General features: G+C 44.9%; 1 protein-coding gene across 2 annotated transcripts in view; it reads left to right on the forward strand.

The window, feature by feature from the left end:
* The window catches only part of LOC115084217 (GTP-binding protein 10-like), a 665,348-nt gene that overhangs the window by 390,502 nt on the left and 248,298 nt on the right, over positions 1 to 26,548 (forward strand). For both annotated transcript variants that reach the window (XM_029588786.1, XM_029588784.1), the window contains exons 19-20: positions 1,540 to 1,616; positions 12,911 to 13,108. In XM_029588786.1, the coding sequence (XP_029444646.1) occupies positions 1,540 to 1,616; positions 12,911 to 13,108 (275 nt within the window). The remainder of the gene's footprint in view (positions 1 to 1,539; positions 1,617 to 12,910; positions 13,109 to 26,548) is intronic.

The following is a 26,548-nucleotide window of genomic DNA, read 5'->3' on the forward strand; positions in this document are numbered from 1 at the left end:
GCCGGAGCTCCCAATTTAAAGGGACCAACGCGGGAAACTCCAGCACCGCCCTCCAGCTGACGTCAGACGCTGCAGGATATTTAAAACCCTGCAGCCACACTCCTACCTCACCTTGCAACGAGGTTGACTCTTTGGAGTGACTAGTTGTGCTTCCTGTTCCTGGTTCCTGCTGCTTCTCAACATCTGATTCCTGGCTCCTGGCCTTGCTTCGTTCTCCAACTCCGGCTTCTGCTTCCGTCCCTGGTTTTGGCATCTGACATCTGACTTCTGGCTCCTGACCTTGGCTTGCTCCTGGACTTCGGCTTCATCTCTTCCACTGCCGCAGGTTCGTCCACCCGGAGGGTTCTCCTAAGTCCCAGCGGCTTGGGTCCTCACGGGATCCTCCCAGGGGGACTGCGGGCTTCCAAGAGTGAAGTCTCTTCTGACCTCCTGGGCGCCATCTCTTCATTGGATTACCTTGGCAGGCTGCTCTTCTGATCCTTGGTCGCATAGGATCCACCTAAGACCAAGAGGTCCGGGTCCCTACAAGCTCCTCCTGGGGGGGACCTCAGGCTTCCAGTGGTGAAGCCATCTCCGAAGCCTCTTCTCAGCGCCGCCTGCTGGCTGCTACACCCACTGTGGGCATCCACAGCGCGATACCCGCAGCCACAGCCGGCCCAAGGGTCCACGATCCTAACAACTAGGTCTCTGAAATGCTAATTATGTCTACCTTTTCATTCAGTGCTATACATTCTAACATGACCATCTTACTTTTTAGATTTCTGGCATTAGCATACAGACATGTCAAGATACATTTTTTATTTTTATAAACAACTTTCCAAGCAATTAGCAGGGATAATTTGGAATCTTTCAACTTAATCTGTTCTATAATTATCTGCACATGGGCTACTTTGCTTTATTGGAATCTCTCTATTGGGATGCTCTAAGGCCCCTGTTTTTTCCAATATCTTTTGAAGATGTCTCTCTCCGAACCTTGCACTGCTGAGAAACTATCGGCTTCCCCGTGTACTAGTTTAAAAACTACCCTAGCTTAATGATTGCAGTTCATCATGCTTTGTATCTTTTTAAGATATAGGTAATTTCTTTGAGAGACAAAAGATTTTCCCTGCATTTTTCATTCTGCTTTTTTTCTCCATGATTTCCTATGAAGCAGGGTTATGTCAGCATTTCAGAGAATATTTTAAATGAGGCCAAGTGATGACTGAAATATGTGTCATTATTTTTTATTTATTGTCCATAGTTCAAAATGATATTGTCCATCCATTCACCCCATGTGCTTCCTCCTCTCTATCCCAGATGTTGCTAACATCAGGAATGCAATTTTGCATATTGGAAAAAGGGATAATGAATGCCATGGCATACTTTAATAAAGCTGATAATGTAGTACATGCCAGGGAGTGGGGGTTCAGCCTAAAAATACAGATAAGGAAATGGGGGCTCCATTCAGCTTCTCCAAGTGCACAAGGCTTCTCATTAGCCAATTTCAGATAGGTATTAGAAGATTGCAGAGTAGTTGATAATATGTTGCTTCTGTTTTAGGTTTTGAAGATTTGCCTGAATTAACTACGAATGATTATATCACACTTTCTGTCATCAGTAAATATTTTGATTTGAAAGTAAGTACTTTCTTAATACTGTGTGCTCATGAAAGCTGTATATTTTATCATCTAAGCATTTAAAAGTATAGTTCACAATTTACGTTAACATGCATTTACTCATTATCATTTTACTGCCTGTATGCATGGGAGTCTTGAAGAAAAACAACAGGGATAAAAATTATTGAAAAGGATTTGATATCCTATTTCTTGGACTACCAGTTATATATATATGATTTTATAAATCCATTCTGTTCATATTAAGGTTGATATTCAAAGGGTTTTGTCAGGGTAACTTTTAAAGTATTTGGACAAAAATATTGTATTGAATATTTTTCCCCTCTAACTGGCTAAATTTTACGTGTATAACTCATTATTGGAGTAAAATATAGCCAGGTAAAAGGTGTGAGAGAGAGGGTTGTTCCATTGTATGTTCCTTAAGTTTAGCTATTCATCGCTGTACCCAGCTAAACTTACCTGGCTTATGATTGGAAGAAAAGCTGCCCTGAAATTTCCCAGGTAAGCTTTGGCTCCCTATATTGCTGCACTTTTTAAAAAATACATAAATAAAAGAAAGTGGTACCTGAAGTCTGCCATCCTGCTCCTCTTCCCTGTATTAGCCAAAAAAATATAATGGGATTCCACAGCTTCTACTAGCAAAAGAGAGCCTGCAGCTGGAGCCATGTCAGGAGGAGCTGAAGACTGGAGTTGCTAGCAAAAGATGACTGGGCTAAGTGAGTTGGGAAGAGATATAAAAAGGAGAATAAAATCCTCTGGTAGTTTTGAATGAAGTCTATTGGTGCCAGGTCTCAACTCCAATTACAATTGAGCTGGAAACCCAAAATACAAAGAAGAAATTGCCAGTCCCCTGCCGCCCACCCATTATTTATTATTATTATTATTATTTATTTATTTATTTATTTATTTTCCTAGCACCCAGACAGATGAATTCAGGACCAGTGGGTTATGCACCTCTACCAGCAGATGAAGTTGGAGCAAAATGACGTCACAGTGTATATACTCCTGCAGTGACATCAACCTGCCAGTATTCTCTTTCTCCAGCAGATGGTGGAAGTGCATTTCTCTACTGGGGATTGCTTCAAATTTTAGAGGAAAAATAATAAGATTTAATATCCTCCCCCAGTTAAGAGTTCCTAAGGTGATTTTCATGGTCCCTCAGATGAGTACCTTGGTCCGGTAGCTGATTTTCTCAGCCGGCTGATTAAAACAGCTAAAAGGCAGCAGGTTCAGGAAGCTGAGTGCAGCCCACTGCAGCTGGAGACCATCTCTGTACTAAGCTGGGAAAGGCTGAACTCAGGTAAGGTTTTAAAAAAAAAAAAAAAGAAAAGACTGAGACAGAGTAGAAGGTTTCTTTGTAGGCCTTCTTCCTCCGGTCTCTGTGCTCGGCACGAATTCCAACGTTCGTTGCTGCTCCCGTGGGAGGTTAAGGGACTTGGGCAACCTGCTAGGTTGAGCAGCCCAGATGGGCTAGGGCCCACTGTTAGGCTTTCTTTTCTGTGCGCAATGTGGTAGGCCGTGGCAGCGTTTTCGCAAGCTCTTTTCTGCGTGTTAGGCTGCCCTCTTCAGGACTGTTAGTGCATGCAAGTGCATCTCGCTGTGCGTCCAAGTTGGGCACCCATTTTCTTTTGGGCGTGCTGCCTGTGTACACAATCTGGGACACATTGGTTGTGCGCTTAAGTCTGGTGCGGTGAAGGTTCACCTAGTTTTGTGACGCCTTGCATTGGAACGCCTACATTTTGTGCACCTAAATTTTGCAGCCTGAATTCAGCTGGATGCACACCTTCAGTCGCCTGTTAAGAATACTGATGGACTAATGGCATCTGTGGGAAAGAAACCTAAGCACCTTTCCCTCTGTGTTGCCTGTCATATTTGGGCATCTTCGCAGGCGATGGCCTCTCACTTGTCTGGTACTACTAAGCACCAAAGAACACCTAGATTGGGAGCAAGTTCTCCTGATAGGAATCTGGATGGCACTGATGATGAGGCTGATCCTGACTCTCTGGAGGATGGAGAAATTCCTCCAGGACTGGAAGTGTATAGGACTATGTTGCAGTTCTTTCATAGAGATGAGCTACCGGCTCTGATTTCCAAGACATTGAAGATGTTGGGAGTACCTGGGGCAAATTCCATGCCTGTGCCAAAGAAAAATCCCATTTTGGTTTCTTTGCGGAAAGCCTCTTGTTTTTTTCCCTGTTATAGAGGCCATTCAAGAATTGATTGATCTTGAGTGGCATGCCCCGGAGGCAAATTTCAAAGGGGGTCGGACTTTGGAAGGCTTGTATCCCCTGGATCCAGTGGTGAGAGAGCATCTGTGTTTTCCAAAAGTGGATGCATTTGTCTATGCCATCTTTAAGAAGATGACTATCCCATGGAGGGAGGAGCGGCCTTGAAGGATGTACACAATAGGAGGATTGAAGCCATCCTTAAGCAAGCTTTTGAAACAGTGGCAATGACCTTGCAGATAGCTTCTTGTTGTTCCCTGGTGGTCGGTGACTCGAGTGAATTCCAGGGCAGTTGTGGAGCCAGCCCCGCTGCCTTTTTAGCAGATGCGGGCTGCGATTTGTTCCACACCTCAGCCAGAGGGGTGGCTTCAGTAATAGCGGCCAGGTGTTAGTTATGGCTGAGAAATTGATTGGCCAATGCAACCTCCAAGGCTAATCTTATGAAATTGCCCTTTAAAGACTCACTCTTGTTTGGGAGCGAGTTGAAGAAAATGGCCAGTAAGTGGGGTGAATCCCTGGTTGCTCAGTTGCCCAAGGTTAAGAAGCAGAAACTGCACCCCTTTAGAATAAGGGGGTCATATCAGGGGTTCCAAGCATTTTCGATGCTCTAGAGGAGTGACTTTTCAGAGGACTTGACCTTTCAAGTAGGTCTCAGTCCTTTCATCCCAGAAAGCTCAGGCAGGGTGTGGGCTCGGGTAATGGAACCTCCCCAGCCTCCCAATGAATGTTTGCTGACACCCCCCCCCCCCCCAGAATAGGAGATAGGGGGGCACCTCTCTGTCTTTTATCAGAGATAGTTCTAAGCCACATTGGATCAGAGGGTCCTGGAAGTGATACGAGAGGGATATGCGCTGAAATTTCTCAACGTTCCTCGGGACATATTCATGGTGTCTCCCTTCCACTCCCCGCAGAAGAAGCAAGCAGTGGAGTGTACATTGTCAAGGTTCCTCAGTCTGAAGGCGGTGGTCCCAGTGCCCACTTCTGAAACAAATATGGGTCAATATTCCATTTATTTCGTTTTGCCCAAGAAGGAGGGCTTCTTTTGTCCCATCCTGGATCTCAAAGAGGTCAACCGTCATTTGCAGGTGACTGATTTTCGCATGAAAACATTGCGCTTGGTGATAATGGCAGTGCAGTCGGGGAATTTCTGACCTCCCTGGATCTGTCCAAGGCATACCTCCATATTCCCATTTGATTGGAACCATATTCCCATATTCCCATTTGATTGGAACCTAGTCAGTTGAGCTTCTGGTCTAGCTGCGTCGGCTTGAGGTTAGGGGTTCCTTGTTGCGTTACTTGGAAGTCACAAATTCTTTCAGACTCTCAGATCTTTTGTTCGTCCTATGGAGCGGTCCCAGGAAGAGTCACAAGGCGTCTAAGATGACGATTGCATGATGGGTGAAAAAAACCATTTCGTCTGCATACATTTGTAAAGGAAGACCTGTTCCTGAGGGACTGAAGGCCCATTCTATTCGCTCTCAAGCAGCTTCATGGGCCGAATGCCAGTTGGTATCGCCTCAGGAGATTTGCAGAGCTGCTGCTTGGAAGATGCTCCACACGTTTGCTCGCCACTACCGCTTTGGACGTTCAGGCGCCCGGAGATTTTGGCAGTGGCGTACTGCACGCAGGACTCGCAAGGTCCCACCTAGTTTAGGGAAGCTTTGGTACATCTCATGGTCTGGACTGATCTGGGTACGTACAGGGAAAAGAAAATTGGTTCTTACCTGATCATTTTCATTCCTGTAGTACCACGGATCAGTCCAGACGCCCACCCAAAGATTAGGAGTGAGTAACAGAGGGATCTGTAAAGTCCACGCACGCATGTTCAGGTTATGTTATTGCAGCATACTAAGAAAGAAAGCCACGGTTACATGTGTATATGTTCTTAAAGCTGTTAAAGTTCTTGCTTGATTCATTGCTAATTTTATTCTGCTTTGATACTCTATATACTGAAGGGATGCAGGAGATACACCAGCTTAACTATGGGTGCCTTTCACGTTTTTCTCCGTCTCCACCTGCTGGAAAGGAGGCATAACCTGAACAAGGTTTTCTTGTTGGAAGCACATATTCTGAAGTTGATGACACAGGTATGTCTCTTGATGAATACTATACACCCGACAGTATGGTCCTATCTGCAGGTACTCGGTTTGATGGCAGCATCCCTGGAAATGGTGCCGTGGGCAAGAGCGCATATGCGTCCTCTTCAGCGCTTCCTGCTGTCTCGATGGAGCCTGTAGTCTCAGGATTATTCGATTCAACCTGCCGATGGAAATCTGCTCTCACCTCCAGTTGTAGTTGCAAACAGAACAACTAAAAAAGGGAGTTTCCCTGAAATCAACGGACTAGTTAATACAACAGATGCAAGCCTCCAGGGTTGGGGAACTCACTGTCAGGAACTATCAGCGCAAGAGCTCTGGAGTACAGAAGAGTCTCTAGGGAACATCAGTTGGCTGGATGCCAGAGCAGTCTGGTTGGCATGCTTGCAGTTCAGTGGCAGGGTAATGTCAGAAAATGCAACAACATTGGCATACATCAGTTGGCAGACAGGAACCAAGAGCCATCAAATGTCGCAGGAGATAGACCAACTTATGGAATGGGCAGAAGTGCATCTTCAGAATTTCTCAGTCTCACACACTGCAGAAAAAGACAATATAAGAGCAGACTTTCTCAGCAGGGAGAGTCTGGATGTTTTGAAAGTGGACCCCTGTTTTGAGGTAGACAGCTACCGTCGAAGGGTGAGGCCGCTTGGACAGGAGAGACTTGACTGAAGGCTTCACCCTGGAAGCACGCAACCCCCACAGGAGGAGCCTGTAGGGGTCCGGCCGCTGGGACTTAGGCGACTCCTCTGAAGACTGTAGAAAGGTCTGGATGCAGGCGCCTCCTGCAGGTCGTGGGTTCCAGATGGCTGGCGCCTCCAGCAGGTTGTAGCAGTCTGAGGACGGAGTCGTAGAAGAATCCAAAGCCAGTCCAAGGTTCGATACACAGACGAGGTCCGAGTCCAGTGCAGGGTCTAAGCAGGAGAAGGGTCCAAAGCCGTACCAGGGTCAAGCCAGGAGAAGGGTCCAACGCCATATCAGGATCAAGCCAGGAGAAGACACGTCCACCAGTCCAAAAGTCAGGAGCCAAGAATCAATCCTCGGAGCAGGGAAGCAGAGCGGGACGAAACTCAAACAGGAACCTCAATACCAAGGCAAGGTCTGAATGCTCAGCCCTTGCCTTAAGTACCAGAAGCCAGGGGAGGAGACTCAGGAGGAGCCATGACGACTTCCTGTCATGGCTCCTTTAAGAACAATCTTCAGCCGCGCGCGCGCGGCACTAGGGGAAGCCATGGGCGCAGAGCCGAACCCCGAGGAGCCAGCCAGCCCGGCAATGCGGCGGCGGCCGCAGGGAGAAGCAGGAGAGCAGCCTGCCCCGCAGGAGCCCCGAACGCCATCAGTCATCCCGAGTAATTACTTCTTCTGCACCCACCGGCCCGACCTCACTCGAGGTCCGCCGCAGCCAGTGGCCATGACACCCGGCCCCGGTCGCGGCTTGCCGCGGCCGGCGGTGCTAACACTGGACTCAGGAGAATGGGTATTATTGAACAAGGCATTTCAGCTAATAGTGGATCGCTGGGGCCTTCCATTTCTAGACCTGCTAGCGATTTCTTGCAATGTGAAGGTTCCTTGATTCTTCAGTCACAGGAGAGATCTGAAGTCCATGGATATCGATGCTCTCGTGCAGGACTAGCTGGAGGAAAAGCTGCTGTATGCCTTTTCCCTGTAGTTCATGTTGGGCAGAATAGTTTGGAAGGTCAAGGGTTACAGAGGGACAGTGCTTTTGGTGGCCCCAGATTGGCCCAGGAGACCATAGTATGTAGATCTGTGAAAGCTCCTTTTAGACTCCCCTCTCCGGTTTCTGGTGTACAGGAATCTGTTGCGGCAAGGACCTCTTCTTCGCGAAGATCTGACTCCGTTTTGTCTTACATATGGCCTTTGAGAGGGCTCACTTGCTGAAGCGTGGATATTGTACTGCAGTGATTGCCATCTTACTACAAGCAAGAAAGTTCTCCACTTCTTTAGCTAATGTGCGGGTTTGGCGAGTATTTGAGGCTTGGTGTGAAGATCGAGGAGTGCTTTCTTGTTCAATTAGGATCCCACTCATTTTGGAATTTTTGCAGGATGGATTGAATAAAGGGTTGGCCCTTAATTCCTTGAAGGTGCAGGTAGTGGCGCTTGCCGTTTCAGGTCAGGTGAATGGTGAATTCTTATCAGCTATTCCAGATGTGGCCCGTTTCTTAAGAGGAGTGAAATAGAGTTGCCAGATGCCAAAACCTTTTAGAGCACAATCAATCTGATTGACAAAATGAAGAGTAGTAAATCACCTGGACTGGATGGTATACACCCCAGGGTTCTGAAGGAACTCAAAAATGAAATTTCAAACCTATTAGTAAAAATATGTAACCTATCATTAAAATCATCCATTGTACCTTAAGAATGGAGGGTGGTTAATGTAACCCCAATATTTAAAAAGGGCTCCAGGGGTGATCCGGGAAACTACAGACCAGTTAGCCTGACTTCAGTGCCAGGGAAAATAGTGGAAGTGTTCTAAATATCAAAATCACAGAACATATAGAAAGACATGGTTTAATGGAACAAAGTCAGCATGGCTTTACCCAGGGCAAGTCTTGCCTCACAAATCTGCTTTACTTTTTTGAAGGAGTTAATAAACATGTAGATAAAGGTGAACTGGTAGATGTAGTATATTTGGATTTTCAGAAGGCGTTTGACATAGTTCTTCATGAGAGGCTTCTAGAAAAAGTAAAAAGTCATGGGATAGGTGGCGATGTCCTTTCGTGGATTACAAACTGGCTAAAAGACAGGAAACAGAGAGTAGGGTTAAATGGACAATTTTCTCAGTGGAAGGGAGTGGGCAGTGGCGTGCCTCAGGGATCTGTATTGGGACCCTTACTTTTCAATATATTTATAAATGATCTGGAAAGAAATATGACAAGTGAGGTAATCAAATTTGCAGATGATACAAAATTGTTCAGAGTAGTTGAATCACAAGCAGATCTTGATAAATTGCAGGAAGACCTTGTGAGACTGAAAAATTGGGCATCGAAATGGCAGATGATATTTAATGTTGATAAGTGCAAGGTGATGCATACAGGGAAAAATAACCCATGCTATAGTTATACAATGTTAGGTTCCATATTAGGTGCTACCACCCAAGAAAGAGATCTAGGCGTCATAGTGGATAACAAATTGAAATCATCGGCTCAGTGTGCTGCGGCAGTCAAAAAAGCAAACAGAATGTTGGGAATTATTAGAAAGGGAATGTGAATAAAATGGAAAATGTCATAATGCCTCTATAGCGCTCCATGGTGAGACCGCATGGTCGCCGCATCTCAAAAAAGATATAGTTGCGATGGAGAAGATACAGAGAAGGGCGACCAAAATGATAAAGGGAATGGAACAGCTCCCCTATGAGGAAAGACTAAAGAGGTTAGGACTTTTCAGCTTGGAGAAAAGACGGCTGAGGGGGGATATGATAGAGGTGTTTAAAATCATGAGAGGTCTAGAACGAGTTAATGTGAATCAGTTATTTACTCTTTCAGATAATGGAAACACTAGGAGGCACTCCATGAAGTTAGCAGGTAGCACATTTAAAACTAATCGGAGAAAGTTCTTTTTCACTCAACGCACAATTAAACTCTGGAATTTGTTGCCAGAGGATGTGGTTAGTGCAGTTAGTGTATCTGTGTTTAAAAAAGGATTGGATAAGTTCTTGGAGGAGAAGTCCATTACCTGCTATTAATTAAGTTGACTTAGAAAATAGCCACTGTTATTACTAGCAACAGTAGCATGGAATAGACTTAGTTTTTGGGTACTTGCCAGGTTCTTATGGCCTGAATTGGCCACTGTTGGAAACAGGATGCTGGGCTTGATGGACTCTTGGTCTGACCCAGTATGGCATGTGTTCTTAATCACCAAATCTAACCCAAAAGTAGCCCAAAACTCAAAAGTTGTAAAACAATTTTTATTATGCACGATTTTACACAAACTCCTGCATTGCATGCAGATAAACTTACAAAATTAACAATGTATATAAAAAAATTAAAAAATATTGCTAGAAAAGTCTAAAACTCAAGGTTGTCATGTTCAGTGTTACCATAACATAAGGTTCTTCTGAGAGCTGTGCAGAGCTGCAGCATTCAAGATGTATTAGAAGCAAGTCCAGATTGAAGACCTGACCACCTAGGGCATTAAATACTGCTATTCTGTTCCTGCTCAGGGGTGGTAAAACAAGCAGCTTTCTTTTTTCAAGCCCCACAGGATGGAAATGATGTGGCAGAGCAAAGAAAGCATTTCTTTTAAGTCCCTGGCAGGATGAAAGTAGCAGCAAAACAGTGATGCAAGTTGCCTTTGAAATTATATCTTACTGAAATTCGCAGTCGGCTCACTCGGTATCCCAGGAATAGCAGAACCCAATGCAGTTATATTGAGTGCTATAGCACTATACTGGCACTGTTGATTGCTCTTGGATAGAATAGTCTGGGGCTCATTTATAAGGTGTTACCGTTAGCACTGACAGTATATTATAATGCAGCTCTATTCCATTTAGCACTGAAAACTGCTGTATTTTTGAGTGAAATGAATAGCACTATTTTGCCATATGACATGGCATTGCAGATAGTAGTAGTTCTCACCCAGAGATACCTGGAAGCCTGTCAGGGAGTTCACAGCCAGCCCATTACTGCCGCACGAGAATGGAAGCCTGAACTTCAAGAGACAGCCACAAGCCACTGCACAGAAAAAGCTACCCTCACTGATATCAATGATCCTTTGTCAACAGCAATCTGTATGTCTACCTAGAATAAGCCATAGACTATATTTAGTCTTTATTTTCTTTTGATGGCAGAAGTAAGACAGAGAGAGAATATTCATCTCTCTGACTCTCTAAAATGAGCAAAGCAAACTTAAGTAGTTCCCTCCATTTCACCCTCAAGCTTCAAACTGGCACCAGTTTGTCAGGAAGAGACAACAAAGCACCACTGAAATATGCCTTCCAGCTACTGCAGCACCCTTCCAGAAAGAAGCCCAAAAAACCGCACACACCCCCAAAAAATAACCCAAAATTCCACAGCCAAAAGAGAAAAATTCCCGCACACGCTCAGAAAAAGTAGCCCAATTAGGCGTGAAAATCACCCATCTGGCAACACTGGAGTGAAACATCTTCGTCCTCCCTTGTGGTTACCGGTACCCTTGTGGAATCTTATTCTGGTTTTGGATTTCTTGGCAGGCCCTATGTTTCGACCGATGCACAACCTTTCCTTGCGACTACTGACCTTGAAAACAGTGTTTCCTGTGGCGATATGTTTGGCGCATTGAATTTCCAAGCTGCAGGGCTTGTCTGGCCAGGAGCCATTCCTTCGAGTGACTCCAGGGGTGAAACAGCTGTGTACTGTGTACTGTTCCTTCTTTTTTGCCAAAAGTGGTCTCAGATTTTCACTTGAATCAATCTATTTCCCTGCCATCTCTGGATAGGGAAAAAGATGCGGAAGAATATTGCCTGTTTCGACCCTTGGATGTCAAGATACATGTCTGAGGTATCTGGAGGTTTCCAAACCTTTCAGAGAGACAGATTGCCTGTTTATCCTTCATGGTGGAGGTATACAGGGCAAGCAGGCTTCGCGAGCTACAATAGCTCGCTGGATTACGAAGGTAGTCTCGGCTGTATATGTGGATGCTGCAAAGCCATTGCCTATTTAAGGAGCTGTTTATTCAAGCATTTGAAGATAAAGCAGAGAGTATTAAACTTTATAATACTTTCTACTGTGAGCCAGTGAGGATGATGTAGAATAGGCTTTTTGAGCCTTTAGGCCTGAAATATTAGTCATATTTTAGGGGACTTTGAGGAGGGTAGCGTGCGCAGTAGGGCTATCCTTGCTTGCTCACCTGGCTTCTTCTGGGTTATTTGGGTTTTTTTTAAAGCTTGCACTGCTTCAATGGCAAATATTCTTTGAATATCACCACTTAGGTCAGTTATCTGGAAACACGTTCCTGAATAACTTTAACCCTCCTTACAACACATTTAGGGGCCGATGCAATACAGTGTGCTCAGCATGTGAATGAGGCTATTAGAGATTCATTCCTGATGCAAAAAAATATATGTGTCTAGGACGCACATTTAGCGATCAGAAATTAACGCCTGCCTGGATCAGGCATTAATTGCTAAGCACTCTTGAAACTAGTACATAAAAGCAGAAAAAATTGCTTTTCTGTACTACCTCCTACTTAATATCGTTGAAATATTAAGTAGGAGGAAAAACAAAAGTAAATAAAGTTAAAAAAAAATGCCAGTCGGGTGCAGGAAACGGACGCTCAACTGACAAGCATCCATTTCCTGAACCTCCTAGCTGTGTGACTGTACGGCGTTTAGGAAAACCAACACTGATAAACTTGGCATCGGTTTTCCCAACCGGCGGATGGCCGACACTGATCGGGTTCTCATTAGCAATTTAAATATTGCATGGCGCCCCAAGGGGAAGCGCCTGGGGGCGCATTAAGAAAGCCGGCGCTGACTGTTCAGCACCCGCTTTCTGCGCATATTTATTGCATCTGCCCCTTAGAGAGAGCCAAATAAATTCGGCTAGCTCAGCTCCACCCCAGAGCACCCTCAAAACATCCCTACCTTATCTTACGAAATTGTAGGAAGATAATGACATACCTAGCTAAAATTTAGTTAGCTAAGTGTTGAAGATATTCAAAAGTCGGCATTTAGCCTGTGTACTTTCCCTTTGAAAATTAGCTAGAGTTTCGTGGGTACAAAAGCACTTGTATTCTTTGCTGCTAGGTGACTTAGTGATACCTGCACTCTCAATTTACCAACCATAGTCTGTTTTGGTATACAAATGTTCTGCCTTGCTTAAAATCATTTATATACTTAGTGACCTTGGCTTAAGCTAAATGAATTAGATGGCATTACTCCGGCATTAATGTAATTTGGGAATTTAATTTGTAAAGTACTGTAATTTTAATAAGTGCTACTTGAATTAAAGTTGGTTTTCTGTTTAATTGCTGAATAAAGGTTGGAGAAATTTGGCATGAGATATGTGCAGAATTGACTGCAGAAAATTTCAGACCAATTACTCCTGATGAGAAAGCATTGGATGTTATTCTAAAGGAATCAGAAGAAATTGGTAAGGTAGTAGCTACTCAGCAATCGGAGTTACTAGAAGACCAGCAAAAGTTCGACCTTCAAGAAGAACAAGAGTTCTTTGATGAGGTAAGCCACAGAATGCACAAAACCCCATCTCTTATTGGCTTTGTCCAAAGATGTAAACTAAAATGCAAACAGAAGCATATTCTCTTTAGCATTTCAACTGCAGTGTGCAATTGTTGCAGAATTAAACAGACTCCAAACAATTTGTTGCTTTTCCTAATGTTCTTGATATGACAGACATTTCTGTTAACTTTGTTTCAAGCCGATACAAAACGGTGCCCTCGGCCGAGCGCAACGTTTAGCCTCTGTTTGGCTGCGCGTTTTATTACCCCTTATACTGTAAGGGGTAATAGTGGGTGGAGAATGTGCAGCCAACCAACCCGAAACTAATAATGCTCATCACATGCAAATGCATGTAGATGAGCCTAATAGTTATTTCCCCAGAGTACAGAAAGTAAAATGAGTGGCCAAAAGGCAGGCGTTAACCATAGACGGCACCAGGTAAGTGTGCAGAAAAGCAGAAAAAAATGCTTTTCTGTAACCCTCCGACTTAATATCAGAGCGATATTAAGTCAGAGGCCCCAAAAATTTGAAAAACCCAAAACGTTCTTTAAAAAAAAATTTGCCCGCCAGTCAGCGGGTTCGAAAACGGACGCTCAATTTTGCCGGTGTCCGTTTTCTGAACCCGTGGCTGTAAAATTAAACGGTTGTCGGACCCGTCGGTTGCACGGGTCCTAATTTAAATATAGAATCACGCACCCAGGAGAGGTGCCTGGGCGCGCGTCGGGAGAGCGGGCGCTCAACACAGAGTGCTGGCTCTCCCGCGGGTTTTTTTGAATCGGCCTGTTTGGAAGTTATGATATTGTTTATTATACTAGCAAAAATTGTTTATCTATATAGAAAGAAGACCAAATAACTGCCAGCATGGTTAATGGTGATATAAAAGAGTCTATAAAGCAAAAGTACATAATTCAGAAACTGCAAAGTGCATACAAATGAATAAAATAGGAAAGAGCATAAGCCCTGGCAAATTAGATGTAAAGCATTAAGAAAGCAGGCCAAAATAGAATTTGAAAAGAAGTTTGCCAGAGAGGCAAAAACCCAAACTAAAAACTTTCCATTATATTCAAAGCAAGAAGACTTGAGAGAGTCTGTTAACTCCTAGATCAGGGGTTCTCCACCCAGTCCTCAAGACACACCTAGCCAGTCAGGTTTTCATAATATCCACAATTAATATGCATAGATTTGAATACAATGGATGCAGCATATGCAAATCTATCTCATGCATATTATTTTGGATATCCTGAAAACCTGACTAGCTAGGTGTGTCCCAAGGACTGGGTTGAGAACACCTGCACTAGATGACTTAGAAGCAAAAGGGTTGCTCAAGGAAGACAAGGCCATAGCAGAGAAACTAAATAAATTCTTTACTTCAGACTTTATTGAAGAGAGTATCAGGGTCACATTCTTTGAGGATGATGATTCATAGGAACTGAAGCAAACTGCAGTGAGCCAGGAAGATATGAATGAGCAAATAGACAAACTAAAGAGTAACAAATCACCAGGACAGGATGGTATACACACCAGAATTCTAAAAAAAAACCTAAAGAATAAAATTCCCTTATTACTATAATCTCTAACTTCTTATTCAAATAAGCTATGGTACCAGAGAATTGAAGGGTAGCCAATGTAATGACCATTTTTAAAAAACAAGTTCAGGGGTGATTTGGAAAATTACAGACTGTTGAGCTTGGCATCAGTATCAGGCAAAATGGTAGAAGCTATATCTGAAGAACAAAATTACTGGCCATCTTGATAGACATAGAGTGATGGGGCAGAGCTAACTCAGAATTAGAAAAGGGAGGTCTTGTTTTACAAATCTGTTTGATTTTTGTGAAGGGGTTACAAAACATATTGACCAGGGCAGGTCCGTTGATATAGGTTATCTGGTTTTTCAGAAGTCGTTTGACACAGCCCCTCATGAGAGACTCTTCAGGAAATTAAAAAAGTATTTGATAAGAGAAAGTGTCCTTTTGTGGATTGGTAACTGGCTGAAAGATAGGAACCAGAGAGTAGGGCTGAATGGTCAGTTCTATCAATGGTAAAAAGGTAAATAGTAGAGTGCCCCAGTATCTGTACTAGGACTGGTACTTTTAAATATATTTCTAAATGATCTGGAAAAGGGAGTGGTGAGTAAGGTTATTAAATTTGTAAATGACATAAAATAATCAAATTAGTTAAGTCACAAGCAAATTGTGAGGAATGGCAAGAAGACCTTGCAAGACTAGGGGATTGCCTTCTAAATGGCAGGTGAAATCATCATTCTTGTTTGTTTCTTCCATGCTTTTCCAACAAAAAGAGTTCAAAGCAAGTTACAACAGAATGTGGACAAGTGATACATATAGGAAAGAATAATCCAAACTATAGTTATACAATGTTGGGTTCAATATTAGGCATCACCAGTCACGAAAAGGATCTTGGAGTCACTGTGGACAGTACTTTGAAATCCTTGGCTCAATGTGCACTGGTGGTCAAAAAAGAAAATACTATTTATTTATTTATTTTATTTGTATATACCGATATTCATGGGACATCATACCAGTATGTATTATAAGGAAAATAAAACAGAAGATGATATAATGCCTTTATATTGATCCATGGTACAACCTCACCTTGAGTATTATGTGCAGTTCTGGTCATCCAATCTTAAAAAAAGGTATAGCAGAACTATAAAAGCTACTGGGAAGAGCAACCAAAATGATAAAGGTGATGAAATGGCTCTCCTTTCAGAAAAGTCTAAATAGGTTAGGGTTCTTCAGCCAGAATAAGACACTGCTGAGAAGAGGCCTATAAAATAATGTGTGAGGTGGAACAGATAAATAGGAAAGGGATATTTACCCTTTCCAGTAGTACTAGGAATAGGAGACACATCATGAAGATAATAGGTAGTATTTTTAAAACAAATCGGAGAAAGTATTTTTTCACTCAGCCTTCACCTAAACTGCAGAATTCCAGAAGATGTGGTGAAAGCAGTTAGTGTAGCTGGCATGACAAAGTTTTTAGGACAAGTTCCTGGAGGAAAAGTCCATAAACCACTAGTAACCATAGGAAAGCCACTTTTTATTCCTGGTTATGACCAAGAAAGATTTGATCTACTGTATTCTCCTAGATCAAGCAGGATGGTAGTCCTCACATGTGGGTGACATCATCGGATGGAGATCGGCACGGAAAACATTTGTCAAAGTTTCTAGAAGTTTTGACCAGCACACTGAGCATGCCCAGCTTGCTGCTGTCCGCATGTCCACGCAACGTCCCCCTTCAGTTTCTTTTTTTCCGCGGTGCAGTTGCCTCGAGGTTTGTGGAGCTCTCAAAATGTTCTTGTTTTCTCGACAAGTATCGGGTTTTTCCCATCTCCTTTGCTGGGTCCCCCTTCATGGTCAGTGTCTCCTTGGTCTGGTAGGCTTTGCTGAGAATTTTCACTGTTTGCAGTCGATTCCCGACCCTCACCTCACGGCGACCGCCGGTCATCGACCGCACACTGGGTATTTTTTCAAGGCATTGACCGGTTTTCGTCAGTGCCCCCAGTGTCCGCGGACCATGTCCATCACAGATCCACATGAGGTTTGCATCCTCTGCCTGGAGGCCTTGCGCAATGTCCGTGGGTTTCATCTGTGTGACCAAATGACCCCCAAAGGCCATCGGGTGCACCTCAATAAGATGAAGAAACTTTTTAGGGCCTCAAAGTCTGCTCCTTCTACCCCTGTGTCAGAGTCATCAACCCCGAGGGGTCGTAGGGAGCCTCTCGACATGCTCCCCCTCGCTATTCCTCTCGCTAGTACGTCGAAGGATCGCGGGAACGCTGATAGATCCTCAATGGTTACACTGCTTTCCCAGACATTGGGATCCTCCACTTCCTCGGTGCTGGGGAAAGACCGGGTCGAGCACTGAGGGAGGTCCCAAAAACATTACCACCAGTCACCATCTGCGCAAGGCTCTGGTTCAGGTGTGGCACCGGCCATCAGAGGTCCCATCCTCCGATGTCCCAGGTAGTCTCAGGCGTTCCCCACTGATATCGGTGTCGGGCACCATGCCACCTTGGGGACCCGAGGAAGGGGGTAATGTCTCATTCCCCTCCCTCAATCCTGGTCAACCCGGACTTTCAGGAGTTGGACCGCAGGGTGCAATTCGCAGTGCTCAGAGAGCTTCAGAGCATTGAGCTGCTGGTAACACTGGCCCCCATACCAGTGCCCGAGCATCCGCCATCGATTCTCGCACCTCTGTTTGAGCATCTTGATGTCCTTTTAGGCTCCCTTCTGACTCAGCCAGTGCCCGAGGGCCCTTTGGTTCCCCATCGACCACCGATGCCTTCCACTGGAGCAATCCCGATTATTGGGTCCTTTGAGGAGGAAGATATGGCCGGTACCGTGTTCCCCAGATCACAGTTCCCTGGGCCCTTTCTGGGTCCTTCCAGCCTCTCGTGGTCTCCGGCTCTCTTAACACCAGGGGAACCATTGATTCCCACGGTGCACTCAAGGCCTCCGAAGCCATCGGAGCTCAGGTCAAATCCCCCTCACGGACTTCACTAAACGCCACGCAGGTCTTAGTGAGGAGGAGGGGGTCCTACGATCCTGGGGGTGATGACTCCACAGAGTCGTCCTCTGATTACTCAGAAGACCGCCTCTCAGAGGCCTCCTTGCTGGAGGAGCGGTCCGGTCACCCACCTAGGACCTTTCCTATGCCAGGTTTGTTAGGGCTATGGCTGAAGCCATTCCCTTTCAGCTACTCACAGAGGAGCATGCGCGACATAAGATACTGGAAGTACTCCAATTTGTCGACGCTCCTAAGGAGATTGTGGTGGTTCCCATAAGAACATACCATACTGGGTCAGACCAAGGGTCCATCAAGCCCAGCATCCTGTTTCCAACAGTGGCCAATCCAGGCCATAAGAACCTGGCAAGTACACAAAATCTATGTCAATTTCATGTTACCATTGCTAGTAATAGCAGTGGCTATTTTCTAAGTCAACTTAATTAATAGCAGGTAATGGACTTCTCCTCCAAGAACTTATCCAATCCTTTTTTAAACACAGCTATACTAACTGAACTAACCACATCCTCTGGCAACAAATTCCAGAGTTTAATTGTTCGTTGAGTGAAAAAGAACTTTCTCTGATTAGTTTTAAATGTGCCACATGCTAACTTCATGGAGTGCCCCATAGTTTTTCTATTATCTCAAAGACTAAATAACCAATTCACATCTACCCTACTTCACTAAATGATTATGTCTAATGATTTATTGTAACCGAACCTTTGATGGCACCTGTTAGAATATACTATAGTACACTTTCACCTACATTAAATATGTGCCTACATGTAAACCGTTGCGATGGTATTTAACTTAGCAACGGTATAGAAAAGTTTTAAAATAAAATAAATAAAATACCCGTTCTAGACCTCTAATGATTTTAAACACCTCTATCATATCCCCTCTCAACCGTCTCTTCTCCAAGCTGAAAAGTCCTAACTTCTTTAGTCTTTCCTCATAGGGGAGCTGTACCATTCCCCTTATCATTTTGGTTGCCCTTCTCTGTACCTTCTCCATTGCAATTATATCTTTTTTGAGATGCAGCGACCAGAATTGTACACAGTATTCAAGGTGGGGTCGCACTATGGAGAGAAACAGAGGCATTGTGACATTTTCCGTTTTATTCACCATTCCCTTCCTAATAATTCCCAACATTCTGTTTGCTTTTTTGACTGCCACAGCACACTGAACCGACGATTTCAATGTGTTATCCACTATGACGCCTAGATCTCTTTCTTGGGTGGTAGCACCTAATATGGAACCTAACATTGTGTAACTATAACATGGGTTATTTTTCCCTATATGCATCACCTTGCACTTATCCACATTAAATTTCATCTGCCATTTGGATGCCCAATTTTCCAGTCTCACAAGGTCTTCCTTCAATTTATCACAATCTGCCTGTGATTTAACTATTCTGAATAATTTTGTATCATCTGCAAATTTGATTACCTCACTCGTCGTATTTCTTTCCAGATCATTTATAAATAGTTTGAAAAGTAAGGGTCCTAATATAGATCCCTGAGGCACTCCACTGCCCACTCTTTTACACTGAGAAAATTGTCCATTTAATCCTACTCTCTGTTTCCTGTCTTTTAGCCAGTTTGTAATCCACAAAAGGACATCGCCACCTATACCATGACTTTTTACTTTTCCTAGAAGCCTCTTGTGAGGAACTTTATCAAACACTTTCTAAAAATCCAAGTACACTACATCTACCGGTTCAGCTTTATCCACATGTTTATTAACTCCTTCAAAAAAGTGAAGCAGATTTGTGAGGCAAGACTTGCCTTGGGTAAAGCCATGCTGACTTTGTTCCATTAAACCATGTCTTTCTATATGTTCTGTGATTTTGATGCTTAGAACACTTTCCACTATTTTTCCTGGCACTGAAGTCAGGCTAACCTGTCTGTAGTTTCCCGGATTGCGCCTGGAGCCCTTTTTCAATATTGGGGTTACATTAGCTATCCTCCAGTCTTCAGGTACAATGGATGATTTTAATGATAGGTTACAAATTTTTACTAATAGGTCTGAAATTTCATTTTTTAGTTCCTTCAGAACCCTGGAGCGTATACCATCCGGTCCAGGTGATTTACTACTCTTCAGTTTATCAATCAGGCCTACCACATCTTCTAGGTTCACCGTGATTTGGTTCAGTCCATCTGAATCATTACCCATGAAAACCTTCTCCGGAACGGGTATCTCCCCAACATACTCTTTAGTAAACACCGAAGCAAAGAAATCATTTAATCTTTCCACGATGGCCTTATCTTCTCTAAGTGCCCCTTTAACCCCTCGATCATCTAACGGTCCAATTGACTCCCTCACAGGCTTTCTGCTTCGGATATATTTAAAAAAGATTTTACTGTGAGTTTTTGCCTCTACGGCCAACTTCTTTTCAAATTCTCTCTTAGCCTGTCTTATCAATGTCTTACATTTAACTTGCCAACGCTTATGCATTATCCTATTTTCTTCTGTTGGATCTTTCTTCCAATTTTTGAATGAAGAACTTTTGGCTAAAATAGCTTCTTTCACCTCCCCTTTTAACCATGCCGGTAATCGTTTTGCCTTCTTTCCACCTTTTTTGATGTGTGGAGTACATCTGGACTGTGCTTCTTTGATGGTATATTTTAACAATGACCACGCCTCTTGCAAACCTTTTTACCTTTGTAGCTACTCCTTTCAGTTTTTTTCTTACAATTTTTCTCATTTTCTCAAAGTTTCCTTTTTGAAAGTTTAGCACGCGAGCCGTGGATTTGCTTACTGTCCCCCTTCCAGTCATTAATTCAAATTTGATCATATTATGATCACTATTGCCAAGCGGCCCCACTACCGTTACCTCTCTCATCAAATCATGTGCTCCACTGAGAATTAGATCTAAAATTGCTCCCTCTCTTGTCTGTTCCTGAACCAATTGCTCCATAAAAATGTCATTTATTCATCCAGGAACTTTATATCTCTAGCATGTACTGATGATACATTTACCCAGTCAATATTGGGGTAATTGAAGTCTCCCATTATTACCGCACTACCAATTTGGTTAGCTTCCCTAATTTCTCTTAGCATTTCACTATCAGTCTCACCATCTTGACCAGGTAGACGGCAGTATACTCCTATCACTATAGTCTTCCCTGACACACAAGGGATTTCTACCCATAAAGATTCAATTGTGCATTTAGTCTCATGCCTTCCTCGATATCTCGGCCGCTTTTGACACCATCAGCCATCACCACCTCCTAACACGACTAGAAAGCATCAGCATTTCTGGACTAGCCCTTGCTTGGTTCAAATCTTATCTATCTAACAGAAAGTTCTCTGTCAAAATAGGAAACAACCTTTCATCCCCTCACACCATACAGCAAGGAGTGCCGCAAGGTTCATCTCTTTCCTCTACCCTCTTCAATGTTTACCTAACCCCACTCTGCCATCTCCTCTCTGACCTCAAGCTCAAGTTCTATCTCTACGCTGATGATGTTCAGATCATTATCCCCATCCACACCTCCATCTCCGATGCCCTAAATCACTGGGAAAACTGTCTAGCAGCCATCAATTCCCTGCTCACCAACCTACACCTTGCCCTTAACACCAATAAAACTGAACTCCTACTCATCTCCTCGCAATCCTCCCCCTCTTCGCCCCAGTCTAAGGACCCCAAGCTAAAACTTATCACAACACAACCGTCCATCAGGGACCTCGGAGTCTTCCTCGACCCCCAACTAAGTATGAAACCTCACATCAACTCCATCTTAAAAGCTGGTTTCTTCAAGCTCAACGTACTTAAAAAACTAAGACCCCTACTATACACCCAAGATTTCCGTACAGTGATTCAAGCCACCATAACCTCCAAATTAGACTACTGCAACGCACTCCTCCTTGGGCTCCCCCTGTCCACGATAAAACCCCTTCAAATGTTACAAAATGCCACAGCAAGACTCATCACTAACACCCGCAAACACGAAAACATTACCCCCATCCTCAGAGACCTACATTGGCTCCCCATTCTCTCCCGTATCCACTTCAAAACATTGACCATTGTACACAAATCCATCCACGCCCACCACTCCAACTGGCTCGACATCCCCTTCAATGCCCCCCAATCCTCTAGACCCACCAGATCCACCAACAAAGGCACCCTACATGTACCCTCACTGAAATCAGCCCATCTCTCCTCTACTCGCGAACGTGCCCTCTCTATCGCAGGCCCCACCCTCTGGAACTCCCTCCCTGTGAACATACGCCTTGAACCAAGTGTGACTAAATTTAAAAAGAAACTAAAAACACTACTGTTCAAACAAGCCTATCCAGAATAGAATACCCCTTCCACACCATCCCTTCACCACCTCATGCTGACCACATATTCCTTACATTAAGGAGCTAATTTTGTTAACTTATGATTTTCTTGTTACGTTAATCTTTCCTTCCTTACTGATCTTGGTTAATCCCTTTCTCCCAGTTCCTTTTCCCTGTTAATATGTATTTTCAAACCTTTTGTTCAAATGTAAACCGGTATGATGTCCCCACTAATACCAGTATATAAAAGTTTCTAAATAAATAAATAAATGTTTATCCTGTTGGACTCTATGCCATCCCAGACATAAAGCGCCACACCGCCTCCCGGGTGTTCCTCTCTGTCATTGCGATATAATTTGTACCCCGGTATAGCACTGTCCCATTGGTTGTCCTCCTTCCACCATGTCTCTGAGATGCCAATTAAGTCTTATGTCATCATTCAGTGCTATACATTCTAATTCTCCCATCTTACTTCTTAGACTTCTGGCATTAGCATACAAACATTTCAAAGTTTGTTTTTTGTCTGTATTTTCATTCTGCTTTTTAATTGATACGGATAAGTTATCAGCTCAGCTGAGTTTTTAGTTACAGGCACTTGGACTACTTTTCTTATAACTGAAACCTCACTGTCGGGATGCCCTAATTCTAATGCATCATTAGTATCCTTTGAAGATACCTCTCTCCGAACCATGTGCTGCTGAGCGACTGTCGGCTTTCCCCTTTGTTCTAGTTTAAAAGCTGCTCTATCTCCTTTTTAAAAGTTAGCGCCAGCAGTCTAGTTCCATCCTGGTTAAGGTGGAGCCCATCCCTTCGGAAGAGACTCCCCCTTCCCCAAAAGGTTCCCCAGTTCCCAACAAAACTGAATCCCTCTTCTTTGCACTATCGTCTCATCCACGCATTGAGACTCCGGAGCTCTGCCTGTCTCTGGTGACCTGCACGTGGAACAGGGAGCATTTCAGAGAATGCTACCCTGGTGGTTCTGGATTTAAGCTTTCTAGCTAAGAGTCTAAATTTGGCTTCCAGAACCTCCCTCCTACATTTTCCTATGTCGTTGGTGCCCACATGTACCACGACAGCCGGCTCCTCCCTAGCACTGTCTAAAATCCTATCTAGGTGACGCGTGAGGTCCGCCACCTTCACACCAGGTAGGCATGTTACCAGGCGATCCTCATGCCCACCAGCCACCCAGCTGTCTACAATACTAATAATCGAATCACCAACTATGACGGCCAACTTAACCCTTCCCTCCTGGGCAGTAGGCCTTGGGGAGATACCCTCGGTGCGAAAGGACAATGCATCACCTGGAGAGCAGGTCCTTGCTAAAGGATCCTTTCCTGCTGCATCAGGTTTATGCTCTCCAATCATGAGATCATCTTCCTCCAAGGCAGCACCAGGGCTGCCAGTCTGAAGTTGGGAGTTGGCTACTATGTCCCTGAAGGTCTCATCTACATACCTCTCTGTCTGCCTCAGCTCCTCCAGGTCTGATACTCTAGCCTCCAGAGATCGGACTCGTTCTCTGAGAGCCAGGAGCTCATTGCATCGCATGCACATGTATAATTTCTCATACATCGAGTGTCTCATACATGTGACACTCGATGCAAAAGACTGGGAAGCCCCCCTTTTGCTGCTGGGCTGCTGCCTTCATCTCAAATTTGTTCAGTTCCTACTTAAGTTTTAGGTTGCTATGGGAGTAGGAATGTGTCTAATGTCCTTTATATGTATTAGTGAATTCACAATATGTCTGGTAGTTGCCTACACGGGAATGATCAAACTCTCAATAAGGTGTTGTTTTTTTTGTTTTTTTTAAAGTGGCACCTGCTTATAAATTAAAGGATGAGCTAGGGGTGGGTTGGGAAATACAAACAGTCTAACTTCAGTTAGTCAGCCAGAGTGACTCACTGCTCTCTTGATTAACAAATGTTGATACCTAATCAAACCAAATCACACTACCTCAACACTTTTCCAAGGTGAGTAACTGAACTGAACTTTTCAACCTTTTTACTTAGGTATACACTACTCCTAGCTTATATCTAGCTTCTGGCAATTTTTTTTTTTTTTTTAGTACACAAACACTCTAACTTCTGCTTACTAGCTGCCTTACAGACTGACTATTTAAAAATACAAACAGTCTAACTTCTGTTTATTTGCTGCCTTACTGACAATTAAAAGCACAAGCACACAAACACACTAAATAATATAACTTTGCCCCAATACTTTTAAAAAAGACAATGTCCCAAGCAAAAAAGATCTCCTCCTCCGCATGTGGGAGCACCCCATTTCTATGTCCCCATCAACATAAAGGCGGATACCACTTACTTGGTGCAGCAAGCCGTGGGGGCTCGAGAAGCGGCACCTCCCCCACCAATCGGTGGTCATGAAGTCCGCTTTGAAAAAGGCCTGGCACTCCTGCACACATGCCTCCGCCCCCCTTCCCCGGGGAGAGAGCTTAGGGAGCTTGATGCCCTGGGCAGGAAAGTCTTCCAAGGCACCATGCTGGTTGCCTGCATTGCCACCTATCAGCTCTATATGGCCCAGTACAACCGGAACCTCTGGAAACAGGTCCAGAACTTTGCTGAAACCTGCCTCAACAACAGCAGGAGGTACTTTTGGGCATCATCCTGCTGGGTCTGGGGGTGGGCAAGCATGAGGTGCATTCCATCTATGATGTCTTCGAGACAGCAGCCCGTGAGGCAGTGGTAGGCATCGGCGCCAGGAGAATGGCCTGACTCAGAGCCTCTGACCTCCATCCGAGGGTGCAGGTACGGCTAGCCGAACTCCCCTGCACAGGTGAAAACCTCTTCAGGGATAAGTTCCAGGATGCAGTAGCACAGTTGAAGGACCTTATCCCCGAAGGACCTTATCCACTTCAGGTGGTCCTTCAACAGCTTTCTACTAGCACCTCTGATGATCCATCCTTGGCCAGGAAGTCCTCCAGCCGGGGCCCCGGAAACCCTTTTACAGGCAGAGGAAATATTATCCTCTGACCTCCAGGGCTGACACACCTTGCACCAGCTCCAGGGGCCACCCTCGCCAACAGCGAGCACCTAGACCCCAGCTGGCATCCCAGCAAGCCCTGACTACAGGCTTTTGACTGGCAGCGAGGGAGCGGAAGTCAGTTGACTTTACCCCTGATGCCGGATCCATCCACTTTTCAGGCAGGCTCCTTGGCTTCGCCCATCACTGGGAAGAGGTCACATCGGATCGTTGGGTCCTTACGATCATCAGTCAGAGGTACCGTCTAAACTTAAGTCGGCTCCCAGAGGCCTCTCCCCCATGTCCATCGTGGGGTTCGTCCGCCTTACAGGTCATACTTCAGATGGAACTTTCCACCCTTCTCATAGCGGACACAGTAGAACCGGTACCTCGCCATCAGCAGGGCCGAGGATTCTATTCGAGGTGTTTCCTCATCCCGAAAAGGAATGGTGGCTTGTGCCCCAAACTCAACCTCAGGGCATTAAACAAGTTTCTCGCAAGAGAAAAGTTCAAGATGTTCTCTCTGGGCACGCTGATCCCACTCCTCCAAGAAGGAGACTGGCTCTGCTCTCTCAATCTCAAGGAGGGTTACGCTCACATTGCCATCTTCCACGGCCACCGGAAGTACCTCCGCTTTATGGTGGGGAAGGCCCATTACCAGTACAGGATTCTGCCCTTCGGGCTAGCCTCAGCCCCCCATGTTTTCACCAAATACCTAGTGGTGGTGGCAGCCTATCTCAGGCATCAGTTGGTACATGTCTTCCTGTACCTAGATGACTGGTTGGTCAAGAGTGAGTCCTACGCAGGGGCTGTGAGTGCTCTGGCCCTAACAGTGCAGACGCTACAGACTTTGGGATTTGTTATCAACTACCCCAAGTCTCATCTTTGTCCATCTCCTCAGCTGGACTTCATAGGAGCCAGACTGGATACAGCACATGCGAGAGCATTTCTGTTCCCGGATTGGGCTCTTGCCCTTGCCTCACTGGCCACCTTTGTTCAGAACAGCCGGCAGGTATCCACCTGCCTTCTGCTTGTCTGCTAGCCACATGGCAGCTTCCATCCATGTGACCCCCCTTCACCCACCTGTGCATGCGGAGGGCTCAATGGACCTTGCAGTCCCAGTGGCAACAGGCTTCCCAAGAGCTCAAGACTCACATTGTAGTCTCAGACCCTCTGCAAGTGTCTCTGTCCTGGTGGGAAGAACTGTCCAACTTGGAAAGGGGGCTTCCTTTCCAGGTTGCTCTGCCTCATGTGGTCCTAACCACAGATGGCTCTCCTCAGGACTGAGGAGCCCATGTGAATGGTATCCACACGCAGGGTCTCTGGACCACCTCCGAAGCCCGCTGTCAAATAAACTTCCTGGAGCTTTGGGCGATCTGTTATGCCTTGTGGGTATTCAGAGACCAGTTGTCACACATGGAAGTCCTCATTCGTATGGATAACCAAGTAGCGATGTGGTATATCAACAAACAGGGCTGCACAAGCTTGTTCCTGCTCTGTCTGGAGGCAGCACAAGTGTGGACCTGGGCCCTGTCACAGGGGATGGCTCTGTGAGCCACGTACCTGCCGGGGTATCTGAATGTGCTGGCAGACCACTTAAGCCGCTCATTCCAGCCCCACGAGTGGTCACTCAATCTGGAGGTAGTGGCCAAACTG

Source organism: Rhinatrema bivittatum, chromosome 2, assembly GCF_901001135.1.
Source record: "Rhinatrema bivittatum chromosome 2, aRhiBiv1.1, whole genome shotgun sequence".
NCBI lineage: Eukaryota > Metazoa > Chordata > Amphibia > Gymnophiona > Rhinatrematidae > Rhinatrema > Rhinatrema bivittatum.